The 24,544-nt window shown below is 36.5% G+C and overlaps 1 protein-coding gene across 4 annotated transcripts in view; it reads right to left on the bottom strand.

Annotated features, from left to right (window-relative positions):
* Nucleotides 1-7,277: 7,277 nt before the first annotated feature.
* Lats1 (large tumor suppressor kinase 1) overlaps nt 7,278-24,544 on the bottom strand; it is a 67,172-nt gene continuing 49,905 nt past the window's right edge. For 3 of the 4 annotated variants that reach the window (XM_004645474.3, XM_023705767.1, XM_023705769.1), the window contains 5 exons: nt 22,348-23,855; nt 18,613-19,195; nt 14,690-14,872; nt 14,389-14,495; nt 7,278-8,114 (listed from right to left, as the gene is read on the bottom strand). In XM_004645474.3, coding sequence (XP_004645531.1) covers nt 7,605-8,114; nt 14,389-14,495; nt 14,690-14,872; nt 18,613-19,195; nt 22,348-23,855 — 2,891 coding nt within the window. In that variant the 3' untranslated portion in view covers nt 7,278-7,604. The remainder of the gene's footprint in view (nt 8,115-14,388; nt 14,496-14,689; nt 14,873-18,612; nt 19,196-22,347; nt 23,856-24,544) is intronic. The other variant, XM_023705768.1, reaches the window with a different exon arrangement.

Below are 24,544 nucleotides of genomic sequence, written 5' to 3'. Positions count from 1 at the left end.
ATAAAAAAATAAAATGGATTTAAGAATATTGTTCATAGTCTGGCGATATGGCTATGTGACAGTATTTTCCTCATGTGTGCAAAGCCTTAGGTTGAGTCCCTAGCTCCACAAAATTTTTCATTACTGTGCATACTTGCAAGAGCCACGACAACTCTCTCCTTTTCTCCCAACTCCAAATGTTGGAAATTGGATCTGGGAGACAACTTCCTCTTACTGTTTTTTGGTTTTTTTTTTCTTCCTCTAAGAATAGTCATTTTAGATTTTTGTGTATGTCAGGTAATTTTTGGTTGTACTTTCAGATTAGAAATGGTACATTATAGATATTTTGGATTCTTGAGTTTCTGGAGGTGTTTTAGTTAAACAATATATTAATTTGGTTTGGCTCTTCTTCTCTTGGGCAGCACCTAAAATGTCATTTCCATTCTTTAATTCTTAGGTAAAGTAAAGGCCAAGGACATAGTGCAGTGGCACAAATGCCTACCCGGCAGTGCAAAATCCTGAGTTTGATTCTTGGTACCAAAAAAGAAAAAAAAAAGATCAATTTTTTTTAAGAATATCAATCTTATATAAGATGTTTGGAGTCTGCTTGCATGAGTGTACTTCAGGGTTTAGCCAAAGATTTAGGATTTTTTCAGGCAAGATGTAATGAAAGTAGGTTACTCATTACATGACATTCTTTTTTTTTTCCAAGGGGCAACTTCACTCCAGACTCTGTCTGGTCTTGGTTCTACTTCAGGATCTTTAGTTTTGCAAGTTGGACTGTATATACACTGACACAAACTGTACACTCTGTTAGACTTGCTAGTAGTAACAAGTGGGAGTTGAATGTAGTTTTGCCTCCAAAATTCTGCAGTTGATCAGTCTGGAATCAACTCTAGTTTCTCAGGTAACCAAGTTCTATTTATTTTGTTAATCTACTATCACCAATGTGTTTTCCTACTTTGTATGGTCAAAATTAGGGGACAGGGAGATGGCTCAGTGGAATAAGCGCTTCCCTGGCAAGCGCAAGGGCCTGAGTTCAATCCCTGGTTCTGAAAAAAAAAAAAAAAGAAAGAAAATTAAGTCACCACCATGTCCATGTTCCATCCTGTGGGAAGGGGGAAATAGCAAATAGCATAGTTTCAAATTAAAGTATAGGTAAATTTACATATAACACATCTGTCCAACCCAGAGTTGTTCACATGGCTGTCCCAAATGACAAGAGATTCTGAGAAACATGGACTCTAGTATGGCAGTGAAAACTTGGAGGATGGGGGTAAAAGGAATAGCATAATGGCTATTATTCAAGAACAGCCCCTGTATTATTTAGCCTCTCTAGGAGGTTTTCCTAGAGAGTAAACTTATTCCTTCACTAAGGAAAACTACCCAAAGTGCCTTCCAGATTCTGAATCTAACAAGATGTTCAGGATGTTTGGCTAACTATTGCTAAAAGGAATAAAGAAAGACTGTCTATTGGACAGTTGCTGTTTGTGCTTCAGATAGATATTTGGCAACCTCTCTTCACATATAAGCAGATATATGTGTTGGGCGCAGCTGAAAACACCAACTACAGATCCACAGGAATATTGTAGTTTGTGTCCACTATATATACAATAGCCTCATGTAGACAAAGATAAATTTACAAGGGAGTACAAGTAAGAATAAAAAGATATGAAAATGACAGTAGGGCTGGTGAGATGGTTCAGTGGTCTAAAGCACCTTCTTAGAACAAGCTAAGCTAAGCAAAGCACAGGGACCGCAGTTCAATCCCCCGGCACCACATGCCAGCCAGCCCCGCCCCCTGGTGGGCTGAGCTGGCCACACACACACAAAATAAATAAATTAATTAATTAATTTAAAAAAAAAGAAAGAAAATGATGGTAAACCAGACATGGTGGTACACACCTGTAATCCCAGGACTTGAGAGGCTAAGGCAGCACTGCTATGTGTTGAAGGCCAGCCTGGACTACATACTGAGACCCTCAAAACACCAAAAAAAACCCACAAATAAATAAATGCTTGGAAATTATGTGAAGTTGATTTAAAATTTTTTTTTATCTGATTAGCACTCCATGTGATTGAATAATTGTAAATAATGGAAAATTTAACCAGTAACTTCATATTTTAAAATCGTAAAATGTAGGGCTGGGAAGATAGCTTGGTGGTTAAGCATCTGCCTGGCAAATACAGGGATCCGGGTTCAGTCCCCAGTACTGCATGCCATGTTGTTCCTAGAACCCTGGGCACATTGTGCCAGCCACTAAAACTGGGCATGGTGGCACATTCCTGTAATCCCAGCACTGGAGAGGCTGAGACAGGAAAAATCACTATAAATCCAGGCTGTGTAGCAAGACCCTGTACCAAATAAATAAATCTTTTTAAAATATGTTTTTTAAAAATTGTAAAATGGCTTGCCTGGCAAGTGCAGGGTCCTGAGTTCAATGCCCAGTACCACCAAAATAAATAAATAAATAAATAAATAAATAAATAAAATTGTGAAATGTAAATGATACTAGATGTAGTTTATTTTATTTATTTTTAAACATTTATTTATTTAGTGTGTGTGTGTGTGGCCAGCTCAGCCCCCCAGGGGGCGGGGCTAGCTGGCATGTGGTGCTGGGGGATTGAACCGTGGTCCCTCTGCTTTGCATAGCTTAGCTTGTTCCAAGTAGGTGCTTTAGACCACTGAGCCATCTCACCAGCCCCTAGATGTAGTTTAATAATGAAAAGATTTTGGGGCTGGTGAGATGGCTCAGTGGTCAAAGCACCTACTCAGAACAAGCTTAGCAAAGCACAGGGACCGCGGTTCAATCCCCCAGCACCACATGCCAGCCAGCTCACCCCCTGGTGGGCTGAGCTGGTCACACACACACATACACAAATAAAATTAAAAAAAAAAAATGAAAAGGTTTTGGGGCTGATGAGATGGCTCAGTGGTCTAAAGCACCTACTTAGAACAAGCTTAACAAAGCACAAGGACCACAGTTCAATCCCCCAGCACCACATGCCAGCCAGCCCCGCCCCCTGGTGGGCTGAGCTGGCCACACACACACACAAATAAATAGAATTAAAAAAAAAAAAAAGGTTTTAAAACAAAAGGATAAATATCAGGATTTTAAAAATAACTTCTGCAAAAAAATAACTTCTGTTTAAAACTAATTTCTATCAGTGTTTTTTTTTGAAAGTAGCAATTAGTTTTGACTAATTCTATATGCTATTATGTGTAATCTGAGCAACTACATTGAGGACAACAATGTACAATGTAACAACTGCAGTTGAACACCTTTCATTTTGTTCTTTTAAATATATATCATCTTTGGGCTGGCTAGATAGCTCAGCAGATTAAAGCACCTGCTTAGGCAGACACAGGGGTCAGAGGTTTGATCCCCAGCCTGCCATGCCAGCCCCACCCTTGGGGCATGCTGAGATAGCAATTGAGACTGAGCATGGGGGCATGCACCTGTAATCCCAGCCCTTGGGAAGCTGAAAATAAAGAGAATCATTATGAGTTCAATCTGTGTAGTGAGACCCTGTAGACCCTGAACTAAAAAAAATAGACAGATAGACACACACACACCCCATCTTTTAATGTATCTATTATTATACTCTCATTAAAATAAATTAAATAAAACAAGGAAAAAATTAAGGTGTATTGAATGGAAGAGTGAATGTTTAATTGATCAGTCTTGCATAGCTAAATCTAGTAGAGTGAGCAACAAGTTTGATGATAACAAAACATAACACCCATTGTTACTATTCTATTCTTGTTCTGAAATTCTATACCATTTGTATTGTCTTATATGGCCTTGTTTCTGTCTTTGTTCTTGTTATTCTAGTTTTTGCTCTTTAAAATAACTAAATAAAAGTATTTATCAGAGCCAGGGCCATAACTCAGCAGCACAGTGTCAGCTGGGCAAGTGCAAGGTCCTGAATTCAATTCCAAGTACCAAAAAAAAAAAAAAAAAAAAAAAAAAAAAGAAAGAAAGAAAGAAAGAAAAGATAACATTTTACTGGGTTACACTATATTCAGTTTGCCTTAACCTAACTAGGTAGTATCATTGTTACATATGTGTTAATCCAAAGCATCAAATTTTTAGACATAAATTTTGTGAGGATCAAGATTAAAATAAAATTTTGAGTAAAAAAATCAACATACATAAGCAACTTAAATGCAGCTTTGCACACATAACTGAAAGATTTAAATTTTGCTTTTTTTTTTTATTATTCCAGCAAACATTATACTAGAGGAAATGATTGGGAAAATACAAATAGATTCATTAAAAACAGGCTGATTATTCAATCTGTTACATTCAGAAGTATGCAAAACAATTTAGTTATTGCAAAGCTGTAATTTCTTGTCTATCAAAGCATTATTTATAAAACCGTAGTGTTGCCATTGATTCCATTTTAATACAAAATACTTATATACACAATATAATATAAAAGTAAACTGTATAGTGCCTTCCACAAAAGGATATATTATGGCGCTTTACAAATATAACCAATTTGTTGACCCAAATTACTTTTTGCTTTAGATTAAAAGAAACAGACTAAATGTTTCATTTTAAATACCAAAGGGATCTTTGTTTATTAAAGAAAAATTTCTAAAGTACCTTGGGTAACAGCAGCAGCAATATCTAAAAATCCTCCCACTGTATTCTAATTTCCAACATATTAAGTTAGAATAAAACATTTCCACTCACAGTTTTGCACTTTGCAACAGCAGAAGGTAATAACTTTTTAAAAAAGTCAATCTCAAAGTGACTTTTTAGTCATACATTCTATAGTTTCTATTACAAATAAGTAGAAAACACAGCAATAGGGCCTGCCTTAGGACACCACTGGACAATACATAACAGTTATCTACAGTTACATAATTGTAGAGCATATTTCATAAATACTATTGATATGCATAAAAGGGGTAAGTGTAATAAAGACGGCAAGTTTTTTATATGAGAAAATCACTTTAAAATGAAAATATATAGAACTAACGTTTTCACTCAATTTTAATTGAAGGCAATCAAATTTTTATATTGTCTTTTGGCCTGGAAGTATCAGGACCCATACTGGAAGAACTGGATATAGTTTGGGAATTACACTAGCTAATAACTATATCCAAACTATTTAAACTGCACATACCAATGGCTTGTATACTGCTTCAGACAAAGACAAAAAGTTTAAACTGTTGGAGTAAATTTTAAAAGAATACAAAATTTATAGTATCATATTTGAAGAACAGCAGCAGTACAGATTTTGTTGGGAGAGGAGAAAAGAGGGAGGATACAGCACCTTAGTTTTTCTACAATATAAATGTAACAAAGTTAATTTTCTACTGTATTGCACCATAGTTCAGAAGTAGAACTATAAAATGAAAATTTGAATGACTGAGAAGCTAGAAGAACAGAGTACTTTATGTGAGTACCAAGCTAAAACTTCTTGTACTAGTTTGTTTTGCATAGAGTAGGACTAATCAAATGTTCCATGAAGTGAAGACTCCCATCTTATTACAGTATTTTGTTAAAATTCTCTGATTTGAAATCCTTCAGAAATATTGTTGTATCAATCCTATAAGCTCAATATTTCAGTGCCCTCAAAATGGTATGATTAAAACATCTTAGTTTTGTACCACAAGAGAGGAGCATGCATGGGGTCATCTTATCACATGCTACATCATAAGTTATCAGTATTTATAAAAGATGTATTATTTAAGAGTACTGATCAGGGGGCCAGGGAGATGGCTCAGTAGAATAAGCGCTTCCCTGGCAAGAGCAAGGGCCTGAGTTCAATCCCTGGTTAAAAAAAAAAAAAAAAAAAAAATTACTGATCAGTAAATTAAAAGCAAAGTTCTCTGTTTAATATATCAATTTTCTTATGGGACAGAGGCTTTTAACCTAATCATTGACAGGTTTCATCAGGCCCAGGATTTCCCGAAACTGCATGCAATATTTTGTATGTGTGTGTGTATGTACCTTTTTTCTGGGCACTGGAGCCCAGCACCTTTATCAGATTCTCAACAGTAGTGACTCTAAAGGAACACAGTACATGGTAGTGGTTTGTAAGCCAAGCTTTTAAGAGGGCCACCTCCAAAAGATGGGGAAATGTGAACTAAAAAATGTTTTTTCTCTACCCTTAATTCAACTGGAACATCTTTGCCTTTAACTTTACCACATGGTTTCCATTAGCTTGTATATGAAACAAGCTAAAAGAATTAAAAAGTCACTTAAATTAGTCCTCATATCCACAAATTATATCTCAGTGGAGCTTAAGAAAAGTAAATAAAATAGAAACTAGTTTTTACTAAGTTCAGAGTCCAATTCTTCCTAAAAGGCAATCTATATGTATTTTTATATGAAACCACAATTATCCTTAAGCATTTACTTATTATATAAATAGGCATGTTGAAAAACATAATTAACCTTAAATAAGTTACCTAAGACCACTATGTAACGTTTCCTAACTACTAATGGCCATCTCAGTTAAGAGTTAATTATTTTTTTCACCAGTTAATTGGCCCTTAGGTATAATACTATATTACCAAACAGCTATCTTTTCCTTTGCCAATAGCAATCTGTATGTGCAGCACTGTTATGAAAGAAGTTCTACAGAACTGAATGAGTGACTATATAGGAAACCTACTTTTTCTTTTTTTGAGGTGCTGGAAACTAAACCTAGGGCCTGGTACATATTAGGCAAGTGCTCTAAACTACATCCTCTCAGGTTCCCCCACCCTGTGGAGGATTTAGTGACTATCCACAAATAATCAAAATTTTATATAAACTGAAAATAATTTCTTGGCTTAGAATGGTAGAAAAACATTCTAATTTCAAAGTAAAACCATAAAAGACCTTAGTTTCTAATATTTAGAATTTTTGATTTATGGCAACTTTGTTCCCTTTTAAAATTGGAAGCAGCATTAATACCAAGAAAGAAAATTAGTAGTGCTTTGGCTTCTTTTAAAGCCAGTATTTTTTAATTATTTTTTTTAAAGCTAGAAGAAAAAAGCTATTAAGTATTTCACAAAGGAGAGGAGAAAAGATAAGCTGCACTATTTTTCCTTATGATGAACATTTTATTTCTACCCTGTATTTCTTAGTTCTGGGTTACAACTTATACAAATTACCATTAACCTAGGAGCACTCTGCAAAATGATGGCTTAATTTTTCTAGCTTATTTATTTTGTACCAAAAACAAGATTGGGGAAGGGGGGAGAAGAGCTCTGTAAATATGCACATGTCTCATATTTGGTTAAAGCAAGATAAAACTAAAACTGTCTTTTAAAAATTTCAAAAACTCTTGAGTTTTACAATTATTTTTCATATATACAAATAGATAACAGGCTTCTCCTTTTAAACAAAGCACTATTTTTTAAGTACTTTAAGTACCAAGAACTGACTGTAATATTCAGTTCATAACTTATGTATAACAATTTTTTTCTAAATTACTGATTTAAAAGGTTGGAATAAATTAACATTTTAAAAGGGTATCCTATAATTTAGAAAAATAAAATATTGTACACAGAGCACACATAAATAGCTCTGCCAGTTGCATAATTTTACTCAGAATTTCAAAAAACCCAGTATTTTAGGCCTTTTTGCAAATTCTCATTATGATTATTTTCTAGTGTGTTAAACATATACTAGATCACGATTTTTTATCTCTGAGCCTTTAGTTTGATCATCTTCATCTGAATGTTGTTCTGAGCCTTGTGAATTAATGTGTTCATATTCAATAGGCTTTGGATAATTATATGGGTAACCATTGTCATCAAAGAACCGCCGAAAGGTAAATTCATAGAAAGCATGTTCAGGGTGCTTTCCGTTTTTATACCATCCATTTAGAGTGTCATTTACATTTTCTTCCTCATTATCATCACTCCATAACTTGTCAGGATCAACAGGGTCAAAATTTGATGTATCTGTGGGGTGTGTGATTTTAGGAATATATGATGCAGACTGCTGTCTCAGATCACTGGAGAAATCGATTGTTTTAAAAAATGGATGAGCTTTTATTTCATCAGCACCATTCTTGCCTAAGCGATCTTCTGGTCCTCGGCAGAGTTTAATAATCAGATCAGAGGCTTCAGGGCTCAGTTTAGCTTGTGGTGGAATGTGAAGAGATGTTTGCCAGTTGATAACCTTTGAAGAAAATTCATAAAAATTAGCAAGATGAACAAATATTTCAACTTTTATAAAAAAGCATAATCGGACTACTATTTTTTTAAAATAAACTGTGTTATTTCATCATTCTTGCATTTAATAATGAACCATTGCCAGAAAATAACTTTTCATCTTATCTCCTTCATTCCAGGCAATTTCAACTCACACTGCAAGACTCAAAAATTTATATATCCTCTATTAAGCCCTGCTGGTAAAAATGGCTATTTCTTGCTGCCTCACCTCTACCATTTATTTACTTTGATCATATTTCTAGTATTTTGGGGTAGCTATTATGTCTCTATCCTTCTACTGAAGTAAAGATTCCATAAAGGTCCAGGGTAATGGCTCAGTAGAATAAGTGCTTTCCTGGCAAGCACAAGGGCCTGAATTCAACCCCCAGTTCCACACACACCAAAAAAAAAAAAAAAAAAAAAAAGAAAGAAAGAAAAAAAAAAAGATTCCATAAAGGTCAGGAACTTGCCCTGGCTGACACTGAACTTGCTATCCTTCTGCCTCAGCCTCCCTAGTACAGGAATTACAGGCATGGTACCACCACACCCAACAGGAAACTATACTTTAATTATCTTTGTATTTTCTATTACTTGCCTGACACCTAATAGAAGCTTTAAAAAAAAGAACTTAAATAAATCTTTGTTCTGGTTTTGAATAAAGGACACTCAGGAGTAATAAAAATGCCAAGAGAACTGTTAGAGGCAGAGGGAATGGTATCCTCTAAATACAGTGCTAAAAGGTTAAAGGTAAACAATGATAAATGGCAAAATGAAGTTATTTTACCTAAACAAGACACCTTCAATTTGACAGGAAATGGAAACTGCACACACAATGGAATTATGGCTTGAATTCAGCCAGCTTTTAATGCTTGCCAAAACAATGTCATCATTTTCCATTAGTTTTAAATAGAGAGTCCCATGATAGAACATTCAAAATATTCAGATTACAATTCAAAATTACTCAGCATTCAGAAAAATTTCAACTCACAAAACATGACAACCAATAGACAGTTGAGATGACACAGATGTTAGAATTACCTGACAAAAATTGAATGCAACCATTATAAAAGTGTTCCCAATACAAATAAGCAGTGTAGAAATGAAACAATCTTAGCAAAGTGATTAAAGATATAAATTACTAAAAACTAACGGATGATGAGAAAAGAAGGAAAAAATGGAAAAAAAGCTTTTGTAAATAGTGAGGGAAAGAAGGGTTGGGGGGAGGGGAGAATCAAGTTATATCACGTAAAGGTACAAATTCTCTATGGTTTATTTTGGTTTGGGGACATTAAGGGGCTGTTGAGACATGATCTCCCTATGTAGTTCTGGCTAGCCTTGAACTCACTATGTAGCCCAGGCTGGCCTCAAACTCATGACTGTTCTGCCTCAGCTTTCGAAGTGCTCAATTAGAGGTGTGAGCCACCACAGGCTCCAAATTCTCTATGATGAATGTAATCATTATGTCTATCTAAAATCTACCAATAAAATCTTATTGAAGAAAAAAATAAATAATAAATAAAACTAATGGATGAGCATGATGAAATGTTCAGTAGTGAATATGAGAGATTAATACAATTTCTGCCATCAGAAAACAGAGAGTACAAGGGTTTAAAATATAAAGAGAAAGCTGGGTGTGGTAGTACATGCCTATAATCCCAGCACTCCAGAGGCTGAGGCAGGAGAATCACTGAGTTCCAGGCCAGCCTGGGTGACAAAGTAAGTTCAAGGTTAATCTGAACTGCATAGTGAAACCCCATGTAAAAAAAAATAAATAAAAAAAATTAAAAAAAAAATAATAATAGAACAGAATCTCAGGGTGAGATATCTCAGTGGTCTAAAGTGCCTGCTTAGGCAAGCTTAGGCAGTTGCAGGGGACCTCGCAGCACCACAAGCTACACTAGCCCCACCCTCAGGGCCTGCTGAGCAGGCCAGAAAAAAAATGAATCTCAGGAATTTGGGAATATACCAAAAGGTTTAGCATTCCTATAGTCCTATGAAGACACAAAGTTAAGTGCAGAAAAACATTTTAAGACATGATGGTTGTCCAACTTTGATAAAGTACATAAACCTATAAATTTAAGATGATTAGTAAACACCAATATGGGTAGTAAACCCTAAAAAATCTATACATGGACACATATGATTACAATACTGAAAGGAAAAGACAAATTAAATGAAAGTGGCCAGAAAAAAGAAAGTGGCCAGAAATAAGTGCTGTACTACTTAAGAGATATGGGTGACTGCACGTCTTTTTAAATTATAGAGGACAGAAAAAAGTAGACATTATAAAGTGTGGCAAGAACTGAAATAAAGAATTGGGAAAAAAAAAAAAAAAAAAAAGAATTGGGTAGTGAATATGAGAGATTAACAATTAATATAACAATTAATATACTGCTATAATCTTGGCTTCACTGAAGCTCAGGTTGAAGCTTGGTCCCCAGTATGATAGTATTAAAGAGAGAGTAAAGGCCTTTAGCTACAGATACCCACATCTGAAATCTCACCTATGTGGGAGGCTGTGGCAAAAGATCACAAGTTTAAGGCCAGCGCAAGCAACTCAGCCAGAGCCCGCCTCAAAAATAAATAAATAAATTAGTTTAAAAGATCTGGCAATGTAGCTTAGCAGTAGAGCACTTGCCCAGGATGTGCAAGGTCCTGGGTTCAATCCCCAGTACTGAGAAAAAAAAAAAAAAAAGGCACCTTGTCATTCAAATTTGCCTTCATGAAGGGATCTCATGAAAGGATTAATGATATCTCACAGGAATGAATTTGAGTTGTTTCTCTCAAGGGACTGGTTTGATTGGTTACTACCACAAAAGTGGTTTATTACCAAAGTAGCATTGTCCCTTGTGTTTTGTCTCTTCTATAAAATACCTCCTCACTTCTAACTTCTGCCCTGCTAAGGAAGTAGTATGAGTTTCTCATGATGAGGGCACTCAATCTTGGACTTCCTAGCTTTAGGGACCATGAACCAAAACCATTTTTCTTTATAAACTACCCAGTCTCAGCTATTCCTTTACAGCAGCAGGAAATAGAGTAAGATACGATTCAAATGATAATGTCCTAATGGTAAAATAAAGACATTTTGGGTAAAATTAAGAGCCAATAAATCTTGCTTAAAAAGTTCATTCAGACAAAAGAGTTCACAGAAAGGGGCTCACCCACTCAAGCCCCCCTCCTGTCCCTCTCTTGGGACAGGAGCTTTCTTCCCCTCAATAAATATATTCTGCTCATAAAAAAAAGTTCACAGAAGAAATCTTGAAACACCAGACATTCAGGAAGAACAATATCCAAGAAATATAAAGGACTATCCTTTTCATCTTAAATTCTTTAAAATAAGTTTGCCAGGGATATATAGCTCAGTGGCACAGTGCCTACCTGGCAAACATGAAGTGCTTAGTTTGAATGTTGGTGCCAAAAAAGAAAGAAAAAAAAAAAAAAAAGCTGATTGTAAAAATTGTAATACTGTACACATTTTCACTTAATTCTTCTTTGCTTTTTTTTAGGCAGCATTTTGTATCTTTTAGCTACATGATATATATATTCTGTTAAGATTTACAACTGGGGCTGGTGAGATGGCTCAGTGTTCTAAAGCACTTATGTAGAACAAGCTTAGCAAAGCACAGGGACCATGGTTCAATCCCCCAGCACCACATGCCAGCCAGCCCCGCCCCCTGGTGGACTGAGCTGGCCACACACACACACACACACACACACACACAAATAAATAAAGATTTACAACTAAGAATTTTGGGGAGGAACTATTACAAATGGTATTAAAATTTTAACTTCTGGTTGTTTCCTGATTGAATGCAGATATGCAGTTTTTTTTGCAATTGATTTTTAAATTTCTTTTTTTTTTCAGCGGAACCGGGGATTGAATTCAGATCCTTGCGTTTGCCAGTCAAGCGCTTATCCTACTGAGCCATCTCCCCGGCCCCTATTTTTTTTAATTTCTTTTTTTTTTTTTGGCGGTGCAATTGATTTTTATGTGTAATATTTATATCCCATAACCTAACTAAACTTGTTATTCAGTCTTATTATAAGCTTTGCAGAATTATTGTCACATGTGAATGAGGAAAGTTTTTTTTCCTTTGCAATCATTAAACTAGCTAATAAGACATATTGGTGAGACTGGTCATCCTTGCTTTGTTTTCAGTCTTAGAAAGCATTCAAACCAGGAGTTTGTCTCAGTGGCACAGTGTCTGCCTGGCAAGCACAAGGTCTTCAATCACACACATAATGTAAATGTATGATAAAAACTAAAATGAAGGCAAAATGAAGACACTGTACAAATCTGATCAAATCTATTATCAGCAGACCTCCACTATAAAAAATTCTAAAAGAAGTTTTAAAATATTTTAAATAAGTAGTTGGGGGGGTGCAGAAGAGATGCCATCTCAAGACATAATGATTAAGAGCTAAGCAGGTTTTGCGAGGCGTGGTAGTGTATGCCTCTAACTGGAGGCTGAGATGGGAGATCACTAGGAGTTCGAGGCCAGCCTGAACTACATAGCAAGACCCTGTCTCAAAAAACCAAAGCCAATGGGGCTGGTGAGATGGCTCAGTGGTCTAAAGCACCTACTTAGAACAAGCTTAGCAAAGCACAGGGACTGCGGTTCAATCCCCCAGCACCACATGCCAGCCAGCCCTGCCCCCTGGTGGGCTGAGCTGCCCCCCATAAATAAATAAATAAAATTAAAAAACAAAACAAAACACCAAATCAAACAAAAAAGAATTAAGCATGTTTTTTTCTTTCTTTCTTTTTTTTTTTTAGAACCAAGGATTGATCTCAGGTCCTTGAGCTTGCCAGGGAAGCGCTTATTCTACTGAGCTATCTCCCTGGCCCCCTAAGCATGTTTCATCAGAAAGGAGATGGGGTTGTGGAAGACAGAAGAGAGGGAAGATATTCCAGAGATACGAAATGGTATGAATAAAAAACAGAGGGCAAATCTTTCTTTTAATCCTTGTACAAAGGAAACATAACAGGGTTTTAAATAGAACAATATATGGCCAACATTGTGGTCAACTTCTCAGTTAAGTGGCAACAGTTATTTTCAGGAGAAAATATAGATATTTGTAGTTTGGGGCTAGAATGAACACAAAAGACAATAAAGCTAGGAAACAGTGGGTGACAAGGAGAAATAATAACTCCTTTAAAGACAAAAAACCTGTATGACAATAAAATATGAGTATAGTGTGTGAGAGTGAATATAATACGGTGATAGTTGAGATAATAAAGATTAGAATTCATACATGAATTGTAGTGGATTCTTATTTTGTTTTTTACATTTTTTGAGGTAGGGTCTCCCTATGTACCATAGGCCAGCCCTGAACTTACAGCAATCCTCCTGTCTCAGCCTACCAAGGGCTGGAATTACAGGCATGTGCCACCCAGTTTGGGTTCATTCTGTTTTATTATTATTTTAAAGAGAAAAAAATTTCAAAATAAGATCATAGGGTAACAATGGCTAATCCACTGCATATTATTATATTTAAATGTTACTTAGAGTACAAGATAAAGACATTTAATTGTCCAAATATTATCACAAATCTTCACAAACCTCTAACTTCAGATTAAAGTGTTCTAACTGAAGTATAAGTTGAGCATCCCTATCCAAATCTCCAGTATATTAAATAGCCTAAAATTTAAGACTTTCTTTTTAAATATTGGGGCTTGAACCAGGGCCTTTGCAATGAGTCTCCCTAAACTGCCCAGACCAAACTCAAATTTTGCAATTCTCCTGTTGTAGCTCCCACAAAGTGCTAGGGTTACTTACAGATATGTGCCACCATGCCCATCTGAAATCTGAAACATTTTTAAGTACTCACATGACATTACAAGTGGAAATTCTATACCTGATCTCATGTGACACAGCACAGTGAAAATGAAGTCCAAGGGGCTAATGCTGAGTGGCAGAAACTATACTTGGTGTATAACCTTATATTATGTGCATAAGGTATATATGAAATATAAATGATAGAATGCTTGCCTAGCATGAGGTCCTGGGCTCCCTCACCAGCACCATGAAACATACAAACAAACTAAGAAAACAAACAAATTTCATGGTTAGATATTTCATTATACATATATATGCAAATAAAAAATGTGAAAAATTCAAAATCTGAATCACCCAAACTCAAGCATTTCAGATGAGGGAATATTCAACCTGTACTAATAAATAATGGTATATGATATAGGATTTTGTGACAATTATTTTGGTATAGGTTCTATACCTTACCTTCATTTGTGTTTCTAAAGGTGTTTGTGCCAAGAAAGGAGGTTGTCCCACCAACATTTCAAAAAGAATAACACCAACACTCCACCAATCACACAACTGTGTATAGCCTAAAGATACCAAAATTATAGTTATTTATAAACAATCTTTTTAAATGCTTGGAATTCATACAATTAGCACTAACATTAAATCACCAATTTATACTGTGAGATCAATACGTTCCCAAAACCTGAAAAATTAGGGCATATTCTAGTGGTAAGTTTTGGCTTACTAAAATTATTTATGAAATAAATACATGTTTTACCTGTTCTTAGCAACACTTCAGGTGCAATATAATTGGGAGTCCCAACCAAAGAATGTGCTAGACATCGCTGGTGCTGGCGAGCGGCTCTGCGCTCCAGAGGCTTTAGTCTGTCTCCACATCGACAGTTGGAGGGATCACCCCACTCATTGCTGAAATCCATGCTATCTTGCCGTGGATGGTCACCTGGACAGTAAAAAGAAAATAAAGCAACAAAGTAAAGATAAAGTCTGTAAGTCTCTTTGATTAATCTTTTTTTCTTCCATTTATGTATTTGGTACAGGATTTCATGGTTAGATATTTCATTATACATATATATCCAAATAAAAAAATGTGAAAAATTGCAGCTTGGACTCACAGTGATCCTCTTGTTTTCAGCCTCCCCAGTGCTAGGATTACAGGTATGAAAAAAAAAAAAAAGGATTATAGGTATGCGCCACTAGGCCTTGACTTGGTCACCCAGCTCAGCACACCCTGGGGGTGGGGCCAGCGTGGCATGCAGGACCAGGGAAGGGATCGAACCCTGGTCCCTGTGCTTGCCAAAGCAGGTGCTTAGTCTGCTGAGCTATCTTGCCAGCCCTTAATTAATTTTTTCATTTCTTGATTTAGAGTTGACATTCTCCCTTAGGACAAACTGTATAAAACTACTGCTTGTGTTTATACTAACAAGGACCAGTTTTCAGAGATAGCAACAGAAAAAATTTTACACTAAGAAAAATGTAAGAGTCAGTAATTTACTCTGTATTAAATGATTAAGTCATAAAATAAATGATTAAGTCATGAGCAGCTAGGCTTAAAAATACTATTCAGAGTGTTGGGGTATAACTCAGTGGTAGAGGGCTTGCTTCATATGCATAAAGACCTGGATTCAATCCCTAGTATTAGGGAAAAATGTTATTAAGACTGTTACTAGAGCCAGGGAGATGGCTCAGTAGAATAAGTGCTTCCCTGGCAAGCGCAAGAGCCTGAGTTCAATCCCCAGTTCTGGGAAAAAAAAAAAAAAAAAAAGACTGTTACTTTTTTTTTTTTGGAAGTACTGAGGATTGAATTCAGGACCCTGTGCTTGCCAGGCAAACGTTTATTCTACTGAGCTATCTCCCCAGTCCAAGACTGTTGCTATTCTGGGCAAATTTTCAAACAAAGTACATTAGTGTTTTGTTCAACAAATGACAAAAATTTAAAAAAAGTTCTTCACTCAGACAACTTATATACAACTCAACACAAACATACACATTTAAGAAACATAGTGATGGTGAGGCTAAGTGTATAGCTCAGTGTTAGAGCACACAATGAAACATACAATACACAGGGCACTAGGTTCAATCCCCAGTACCACAAAACAATAAAAAATGAAAAACAAAAAGTCTAGGAATGGTGGTTTGCATCTGCAGTCCCAGCTACTTATTACAATGCTGGAGCAGGATGACTTGAACCGAGGAGTGTCTCTTAGTTTAAAACAGGGCTGGGGGCAGTGTGACATGGTGAAATATCCTACATAGACTCTTGCTCAAGTGACAAGATAAATGTTACTGGGCAGCAATATTAAACTGGATGGCAAGCAAGCTCAACTGAGAAGGTGGCATTTGCTGGGATGTGAAACATAAGAAACACTCAACCATTTGAAAGTTAGGGCAAGGCTTTCCACAAAAAACAGAAAGAAGAACAGTATAGCTGAAAAAGGGAAGAATTTAAAAAAGCAGCAGTATCTAGTGTACATGGGTTTATATCATGAACAGATACTGGTGAATCTGAAGCAAGAAGGTGACAAGATCTGATTTATGCTTATAAAAAGCAAATTTCAAGCAGGCATGATGGTGCACATCTGTAACCCCAGCACTCAGGAGACTAAGGCAGGAGGATCACTGTTAGATTAAGGCCAGGATGGACTACATAGTGAGTTTAAGGCCAGCATAAACTACATAGTGAGGCCTTTTCTCACATTTTAGCCATGTTGTTGTGAACAGACAATAAGAGGATAAAAGTAAGAACAGAATAATTAAGACATTATAATCTGTATGTGATATCACAGGGCTGTAATCTGAGCAGTCTGGGAGGCTAAGGCAGGAGGATCACAAGTTCCAGCCCAACTGGGGAATTCAATGACTTAATTAAATCCTGTCTCAAAATGTAAGAAAAAAAATTTAAAGGACTTGAGTTCACTTCCCTGTACTGCAAATAATAGGTAGGTAGGTAGGCAGACAGGTAGATATAGAGATAGATAGCTGTTATAAGCCACCTCTGGTAGTACTTAGCACTTAAGATGTTGAGGCAGGAGGACCCTTAAGTCCAGGAGTTTGAGACCAACCTGGGGAATATAGTGACACCCCCACATACCTCAAACATTAAAAAATAGAGGCTACAACATGTAAGCTTGGACTATGATGTGGCACAGAAGTGAATAGATTCAGGATATATTTTAGAGGTGGGGTAACATGACTTGCTAATAGATTAAATATGAAGGGCATAGGTAACAAAAGAATCAGGAAAACCAGGTGGATGGAGGTGGTACTATTTATTAGGGTAGCAGATATAGTATAGTTGTTAAAAGTTCCCTATTGGGGCTGGTGAGATAGTTCAGCAGACTAAAGTGCCTGCTTAGGCAAGCTTAGCCAAGTGCAGAGATCATGGTTGGATCCCTGGTACCACATGCTGCGCCAGCCCTGCCCCTAGGGCGGGCTGAGCCAGCCAGAGTCCAGGCACAGTGGTGCATGCCTATAATCCCAGCGCTGGGAGGCTGAAAGCAGGAGGATCGCCACAAGTCCAAGCTGCGTAGTAATACCCTGCAACAACCAAATACATAAAAAGGAAAAAAAAAGTTCGCTATTGGCAGTGCTAATTTTGAACAGCCTATTTGTTAAATTTGAAAGGCCTATTTAAAATCAATGTGGAGATGTATCCAGGAGGAAAACAATCAGTGATTTCAAGACCATTTCTTGAATGGAAAGACTTGAGAATCACTGACATATATTACATGGTGCTTAAAGTCATGACTGGGGGCTGGTGAGATGGCTCAGTGGTCTAAAGCACCTACTTAGAACAAGCTTAGCAAAGCACAGGGACCACGGTTCAATCCCCCAGCACCACATGCCAGCCAGCCCCACCCCCTGGTGGGCTGAGCTGGCCACACACACACACACACAAATAAATAAATAAAAATTAAATAAAATAAATAAAGCCATGACTGGAAGGAGTCGCCTATAGAAATGTATCTGAAATTAACCTATTACAATGATTATGTTGTATCTCAGAAGTTTCATTAACATGATTTGGTACTCTTGTGAAAATTCCTACTCAAAAGACTGAAATAGAGCCCAGGTTCTTATTTTTAAGAAGAACCATAAATAATTACTAAATTCTGTCCATTTAAAGTCAATCTGGGGGCTGGTGAGATGGCTCAGTGGTCTAAAGCACCTACTTAGAACAAGCTTAGCAAAGCACAGGGTCTGCAGTTCAATCTCCCAGCACCACATGCCAGCCAGCCCGCTCCCTGGTGGGCTGAGCTGGCCACACACACACACACACACACATAAATAAATAAATAAATAAAATTAAAAAAAAGTCAATCTGCATGTATTTTATAAAGAGATTAATTTACAAATGTTAATATTTAGAAACAATCAAATTTAGAACTCAGGAGGCCAAAAGGACTGAGTTTGAGGTCAGCTTGAATCCATAGCAAGACCTTGTCTGAAAACACCAAATTAAATCAATCAATCAGTCAATAACCAATACAAGACTCTTTCATTCAATCAACCTAACTCAGTGCATGAAGAATGCACCTTACTTTATCCAGCAGAGTAAAGTCCTGCCCCAGGTCTTATGGCTCCTAACCAGTGATGATACCATCTTACATTTTACTGCATAAATCATTTTTTTTAAAAAATCACATTAGTATGAAAAAAATTTTTTTGTAAGAGTTCACTTACCACTTTGATAGTACTTGGAATCATGTGTCCATCTGAAGCCAGTGCAGAGGCCAAAGTCAGTCAGTTTAATATGACCATCACGGTCAATCAAAATATTATCAGGTTTAATATCTCTATGAATAAAACCCATTTTATGAACACTTTCAACAGCACAGGTAAGTTCTGCTATGTAGAATCGTGCCAGATTTTCTGGAAATATTCCCATCCTAATCAGTAGGCTCATCATATCGCCCCCAGGAATGTAGTCCATTACAAAGTATAAATTGTCCTTATCTTGGAATGAATAATACAAGCGAACTACCCATTCATTATCAGCTTCAGCCAGGATATCTCTCTCAGCTTTAACATGGGCAACTTGATTTCGAAGCAGAACATCTTTCTTTCGAAGAGTTTTTGTTGCATACAAAGCTTTAGTATCTACTTTTCTTGCTAGACAGACTTCACCAAATGCTCCTATTCCCAGTGTCTTTATCTTGACAAACATAGACTTGTCCATTTTAGCCCTTTTCAGACGAATATAATTAGACTCTTTTTGGCAAAGCATCTTTCTCATTTGATCCTGGGCATCTTGAGATAATCCAACCTGGGTAAATAAATGAAATGTTAAATGAGGAATTTTCTTCAATGTGGAATATAAAGAAATAGCTTAGAAAAAAATTCAGGCATATGGTAGAAATGTTAAATGCATAATAATTTTTAATAAAGCATGTTAGAAATCTAGAATATATTTCAGAGAAAACTGATAATCAGAAGTACAATTTAAGAAAGGTCAGTATATATGCTAATTCAGCTGTTGAGATCAAAAAGAGTGTAACAGGCAGCTTTCTGTTCTCTAGTACACTCAAAAATAGCTTCCAAATATGCAATAAAACAAATACCTGTTAACATGCAATTTCAACTCTTCATGCACCCCCACCCCCACCTTTTCAGGACAGGGTCTCACTAAAACTCCCAGATTAGGCTAGAATTTGTGATTGTCACACCTCAGCATCTCAGTGTGCTAGGATTATATGCATGTGCCAACATACCTGGCTTCATCCCGAATTACAAGATCAGGGTGCCTTTACTAAAGCTTCCTTTTATGACATGCCTAGGCCTCAGGTATTCTTCCTCACATTTTATCCTTCATGAAAAAAATTCTACTCTAGTCATATATTCTTAAAAATGATTACAAACAACAAACGAATGCTTTCTATAACCTACCAACTCTATCCTCAAGAAATAAACTATAGATACTGACAGTCTTTACTTTCCTAGGTCTTTAAAGTAAGAATGGGAGTCACAGACCTCCACCAACACAAAATGCTAAGAGTTTCTCCTACCTCATTTAGAAGGAACAACCTGGTTGAAAGTATCTTTCTGGTTGACAATATCTTTTAGGTATTTTGGAATATTTCAAAGAGTAATCAGTGTGACTTGCAAAGATGAAAAAGCAAATGAAAACAAACGAACAAAAAAACCCTTTTAAGTAGATAAGGATGGGGGCCAGGGAGATGCTCAGTAGAATAAGTACTTCCTTGGCAAGTGCAAGGGCCTGAGTTCAATACCCGGTTCCGCAAAAAAAAAAAAAAAAAAAAAAAAAAGTTAAGTAGATATGGAATATTTGCATTTATAAAGGAATGTTTATTTTAACTAATAAAAAAACTAAAGGGTCTATGCAGAAAAAATAATTCAACTGGAAACATACGGTCTAAGTTTAGAAATTTAACACTAATTCAAATATAGCAATTTCATGCTTCTGTTAGGATGCATATTTGCATGCAAAATCTTTAAGAAAAGCTAGCATGCCAGATTTAGTACCGAACTGTTTCTCTTAAAGTTAAAATCTTACTTGCCTACACAGTAATGGAGGCTACAGAAGTCAGCAAAGCTTCCAACACCATAAAAGCTTAAATCAGCTATTAGTGAAAGTGAAGAGGAAAAAGGAAAAATACACTAAGAAAATACATATAGACAGACTAGTAAGAAATCCTAAGAACTACCGTATGAGTAAGTCAAGAGAATATCATGGTATTTCTCATTTAACATAATTCAATTTATAGTAAGAATAACAATATGGTAAAATCAGATTTGGAATAATCTTTTTTTTTCTTTTGTCTTTTTGAGACAGGTCTCATTTTGCAGTTCAGGCTGGTCTTGAGCTCACTTTGTACTCAAGGCTGGTCTCAAACTTGTAACAATCCTCCTGCCTCAACCTACCAAATGATGGGATTATAGGCATGGGCCACTATACTCAGCCACAATAATCATTTTTATTTATTTATTTTTTTTTTGGGGGGGGGTTGAACTCAGGCCCTTGAACTTGCCAGGGAAGCACTTATTCCACTGAGCCATCTCCCCGGCCCTACAATAATCATTTTTAAAAGAACAGTTCTCTTGAGTAAGTTCAAGAAATTTAATTACAAATTTTAGGGCTGGGGAGATGGCTCAGTAGGATAAATGCTTGACTGGCAAACACAAGGATCTGAGTTCAATCCCCAGTTCCGCCAAAAAAAAAAAAAAATACAAATTTTAGCTTCTTGGATTTTGAGTGGTATATGTAAGATTAGGAGTTAAACTTTTGAATTCCAAACATATGATGAAAACAGTGTTGGTATTCTCTCTCTTAAGACAGAAGCTTTCTTTCCCCCAATAAATATATTCTGCTCTTAAAAAAAAAAAAAAAAAAAAACCCACAATGCTGATGGGCCAGGGATATAATTCAGTGACACAGTGCCTGCCTGGTAAGCTTGAGGTCCTGAGTTCGATTCCAGGTACCCAAAGGAAAAAAAAAAAAAAAACTATGCCATAACATCTAAAGAGAACTATGTAAAATCACAACATAGATCAAACTTTTAAAGCAGTTACTTTCTCTGATCTTATTTATACTATACTTTTACTGAATAATTTTGATATATTTTTCTAGGACATTATAAATAAAATTAGATGGGGTAAATAACTGAAAGGAGACAATTTCTGACACTTTAATTACACCTATGTAATAAACTCAAAAAATTACATCTAAAATGAAATATAAAAAATATTTATTTTTTGTACGGATTTAACTTAAAGCTTTTATACTGAGCTACATCCCCAACAATCCTGTACCCTTAGTTTATATTTTTGAGACAGGATCTTGACAGAGTATTTCTAAATCATCCAGATTGGGCTTGAATTTGGCAACCCTCTTGCTTCAGCCTCCCAGAGTGTTGGGATTACAATCATACACCACCATCCCCCACAAAAATGTTTCCAATGTAGGTCAAGAGATAATTTAGATATTCCTAGTTGACTTTTAATGTTCTGAGATAATGTGTAAGCCTAAAAAAAAATACAATTTCCATGAAAAGGGATAGCATACACCTAAACTTGTAGGCTAAACAGTTATATTTTTCTTAATTTACACAAGATGGGGCCAGGGAGATAGCTCAGCAGAATAAGCGCTTGCCTGGCAAGCTTAAGGGCCTGAGTTCAATCCCTGGTTCCGGAAAAAAAAAAAGAGAGAGAGAGAGAGAGAGAGAGAGAGAGAGAGAGAATTAATTTACACAAGAACTTTTTAAATAGGAAATTCTGAGTAAATTTTGAAATACTATAAAATGCTATATTCAAACGTGCTTTACAGTTTGCTCACTTAAATGACTAATATATTACATTTAGTTATAAGTAGTAAGAAAAATACTGGAGCAAAATATTTTAAAATAAACACCAAGTAAATACATGATCAGATATAAAAATAGGTATTTCAAAAGGTTTTACCCGCATCATTTCATTTTCTAGTTGTTTTTTACGATGTAGACGTTGCTGATGAGATTTGAGGACATTTTCTACATGTTGTTCCATATAGAATTTAAATGCCTGAGGAGAGTAACTCTGAATACGAGATTCCCTTCGCTCTTCATCTCTCTTGTTTTTTCTAACAGTGATAGGTGAAGTTGTAATCTGCTTCTTTTCTTTATCCCCAGTATCAACATTTTCAAAACTTTTCTCATCCTCATCTTCCTTCAGCAAACCAGACTGATCCTCTTTGCTGGATTTATTTATTGATTCATATGGGGGAACTGGTGGGTTTTGGTGTAGCAGATGTTTTGGATAAGGTGGTGGTGGACCTTGATAGCTTGGAGCTTCAGCAACAGGTGGCATAACAGTCATATTTGAAGTAGTGCCCTCAGAGAAAGGGCTAGGTTGAACAGTTTGAACTGGCTGTGGTATCCAAGAAGGGTGGGTAGGTGCTAAAGCAGTCTGTAGCTCGGGTTTTAACACACGCATGCTTTTCACAGGCTGTTGAATAGGAGCCGGGGTGATTGCAGTGACTGTCGTAGCTGAAGGCTGAGAATTAGCTGAATGACTGGTTCTATTTCCTAAAGGGTTATTAAAAGAATTTGACCTGACCGGTACGTTAGGCTGCCATGAAGGAATTTCGTGTCCAGTGCTTGTGGATGACTGGGCAGGAGCAGAAGATGACTGAGGCCAAGCTGTCTGCAGTCCAGGGATGTTAATGTTGTAAGGTTCCATGTTGTGGCTATTTCTGTTTGGCACCATCACAGACTGAGGCATGTTTCCATTTGTATATGATGAAGACACAGGAGATCCCACTGTTTGTAAAGTGGAAGGGCTTTGTCCATTAGCTGGTGTCAGAGGATATGGAGGGGGCGGCTGCCGATTCACAGTGCCAGCAGTGACATTTTGGTGCATCATAAAATCAGTTTGACCACCATTCTGAATTCCAGGTCTCCCTGGTGTAAAGTTAAATTTGTTAGAACTCTGCATGATAATTGGTTGTCTTCCAACAGGAACAGAACTAATACCTCTCTGTCCCTGGTTAGGAGGATTCATGGTGGAAGCATTAAGAGGTGGTGGAGGATAGCCCTCTTGCCACGCCCCAGGTGGAACAGGAGAGATTCGGGAGATGACATATTCCATGTTCCCAGAATACCGCTTTGTTTGAGAGTTTGATTCCCATGATGGAGGAGGTGGAGTTGTACCTCGTGGAGGGGGAGTCTGGCCTCTTGGCGGAGGTGGTGGAGTGACACTCCTTACTTGAGGGGGTGGTGGGGGATTTACTCTCTGTCCATTGTTTGGGTGAGCTTGAGCAAATGCTGTTATACCAGATCCAGATAAAGGTCTTCCTACATCTGTCTGCGAGTTGGGACTTTCAGAACGATAGGCTACACTTTCTCCTAGAGGCGGGCCATGTCTCTGAGGAACCAAGGACTCTTTAGAACCTTTCCAGCTTTGTTTGCGGTTAATTGATTGCTGCACATTTCCTATGATCATAAAAGAGAAAAATCATGTTTTTAACCTCTTAGTTTTGGAGAATTTAATCTGGAATTTCAACTCCCAAACATTACTCAGTTCTCTTTCAAGAACTATTAATAGGGATGACTTCAAACAATCTGCTACAGTACAGGTACAATTTCCCTATGATGAATATAATCATTAGGTATACCTAAAATGTACCAATAAAATTAATAATAAAAAAAGAAAACAACCAATAACAAATGCTGATGGGAGGAAAAAGGAACCCTTCTCCATTGTTGATTGGAGTGTAGATTGGTACAACCAATTTGAAAATTAGTATGGAGATACTAATGTTTAAAAAAATTGAAAACAGATGTTCCACTTGACCAAACTATTCTCCTTCTTGGTATCTTCCCAAAATAAATAAAAACATGGGGACTCAGGTCAACAATTTTTGACACTGCCAGTGAAGCAGAAGACCCAATACTATTATGGACTACTGCACTCTTAGAATATTTTACTGAAAAAAAAAAAAGAATATTTTGCTGAGTTAACACACCTATAATATTCAAATAATGGAACTTAATAAAAAAGGGGATATGGATGAATGTCCATTTTGTATTTGTGTATGCAAAATGGTTAGGATAGATATATAGTTGCATTCTCTTAATGAATAGAGGGATTTGTTGTAATAGTGTTTGTAAATAGGATATCA

Source organism: Octodon degus, unplaced genomic scaffold (genome assembly GCF_000260255.1).
Source record: "Octodon degus isolate 3935 unplaced genomic scaffold, OctDeg1.0 scaffold00229, whole genome shotgun sequence".
NCBI lineage: Eukaryota > Metazoa > Chordata > Mammalia > Rodentia > Octodontidae > Octodon > Octodon degus.
Note: the sequence above shows the minus strand (reverse complement) of the source record. Positions and strands in the feature narration are given on the sequence as shown.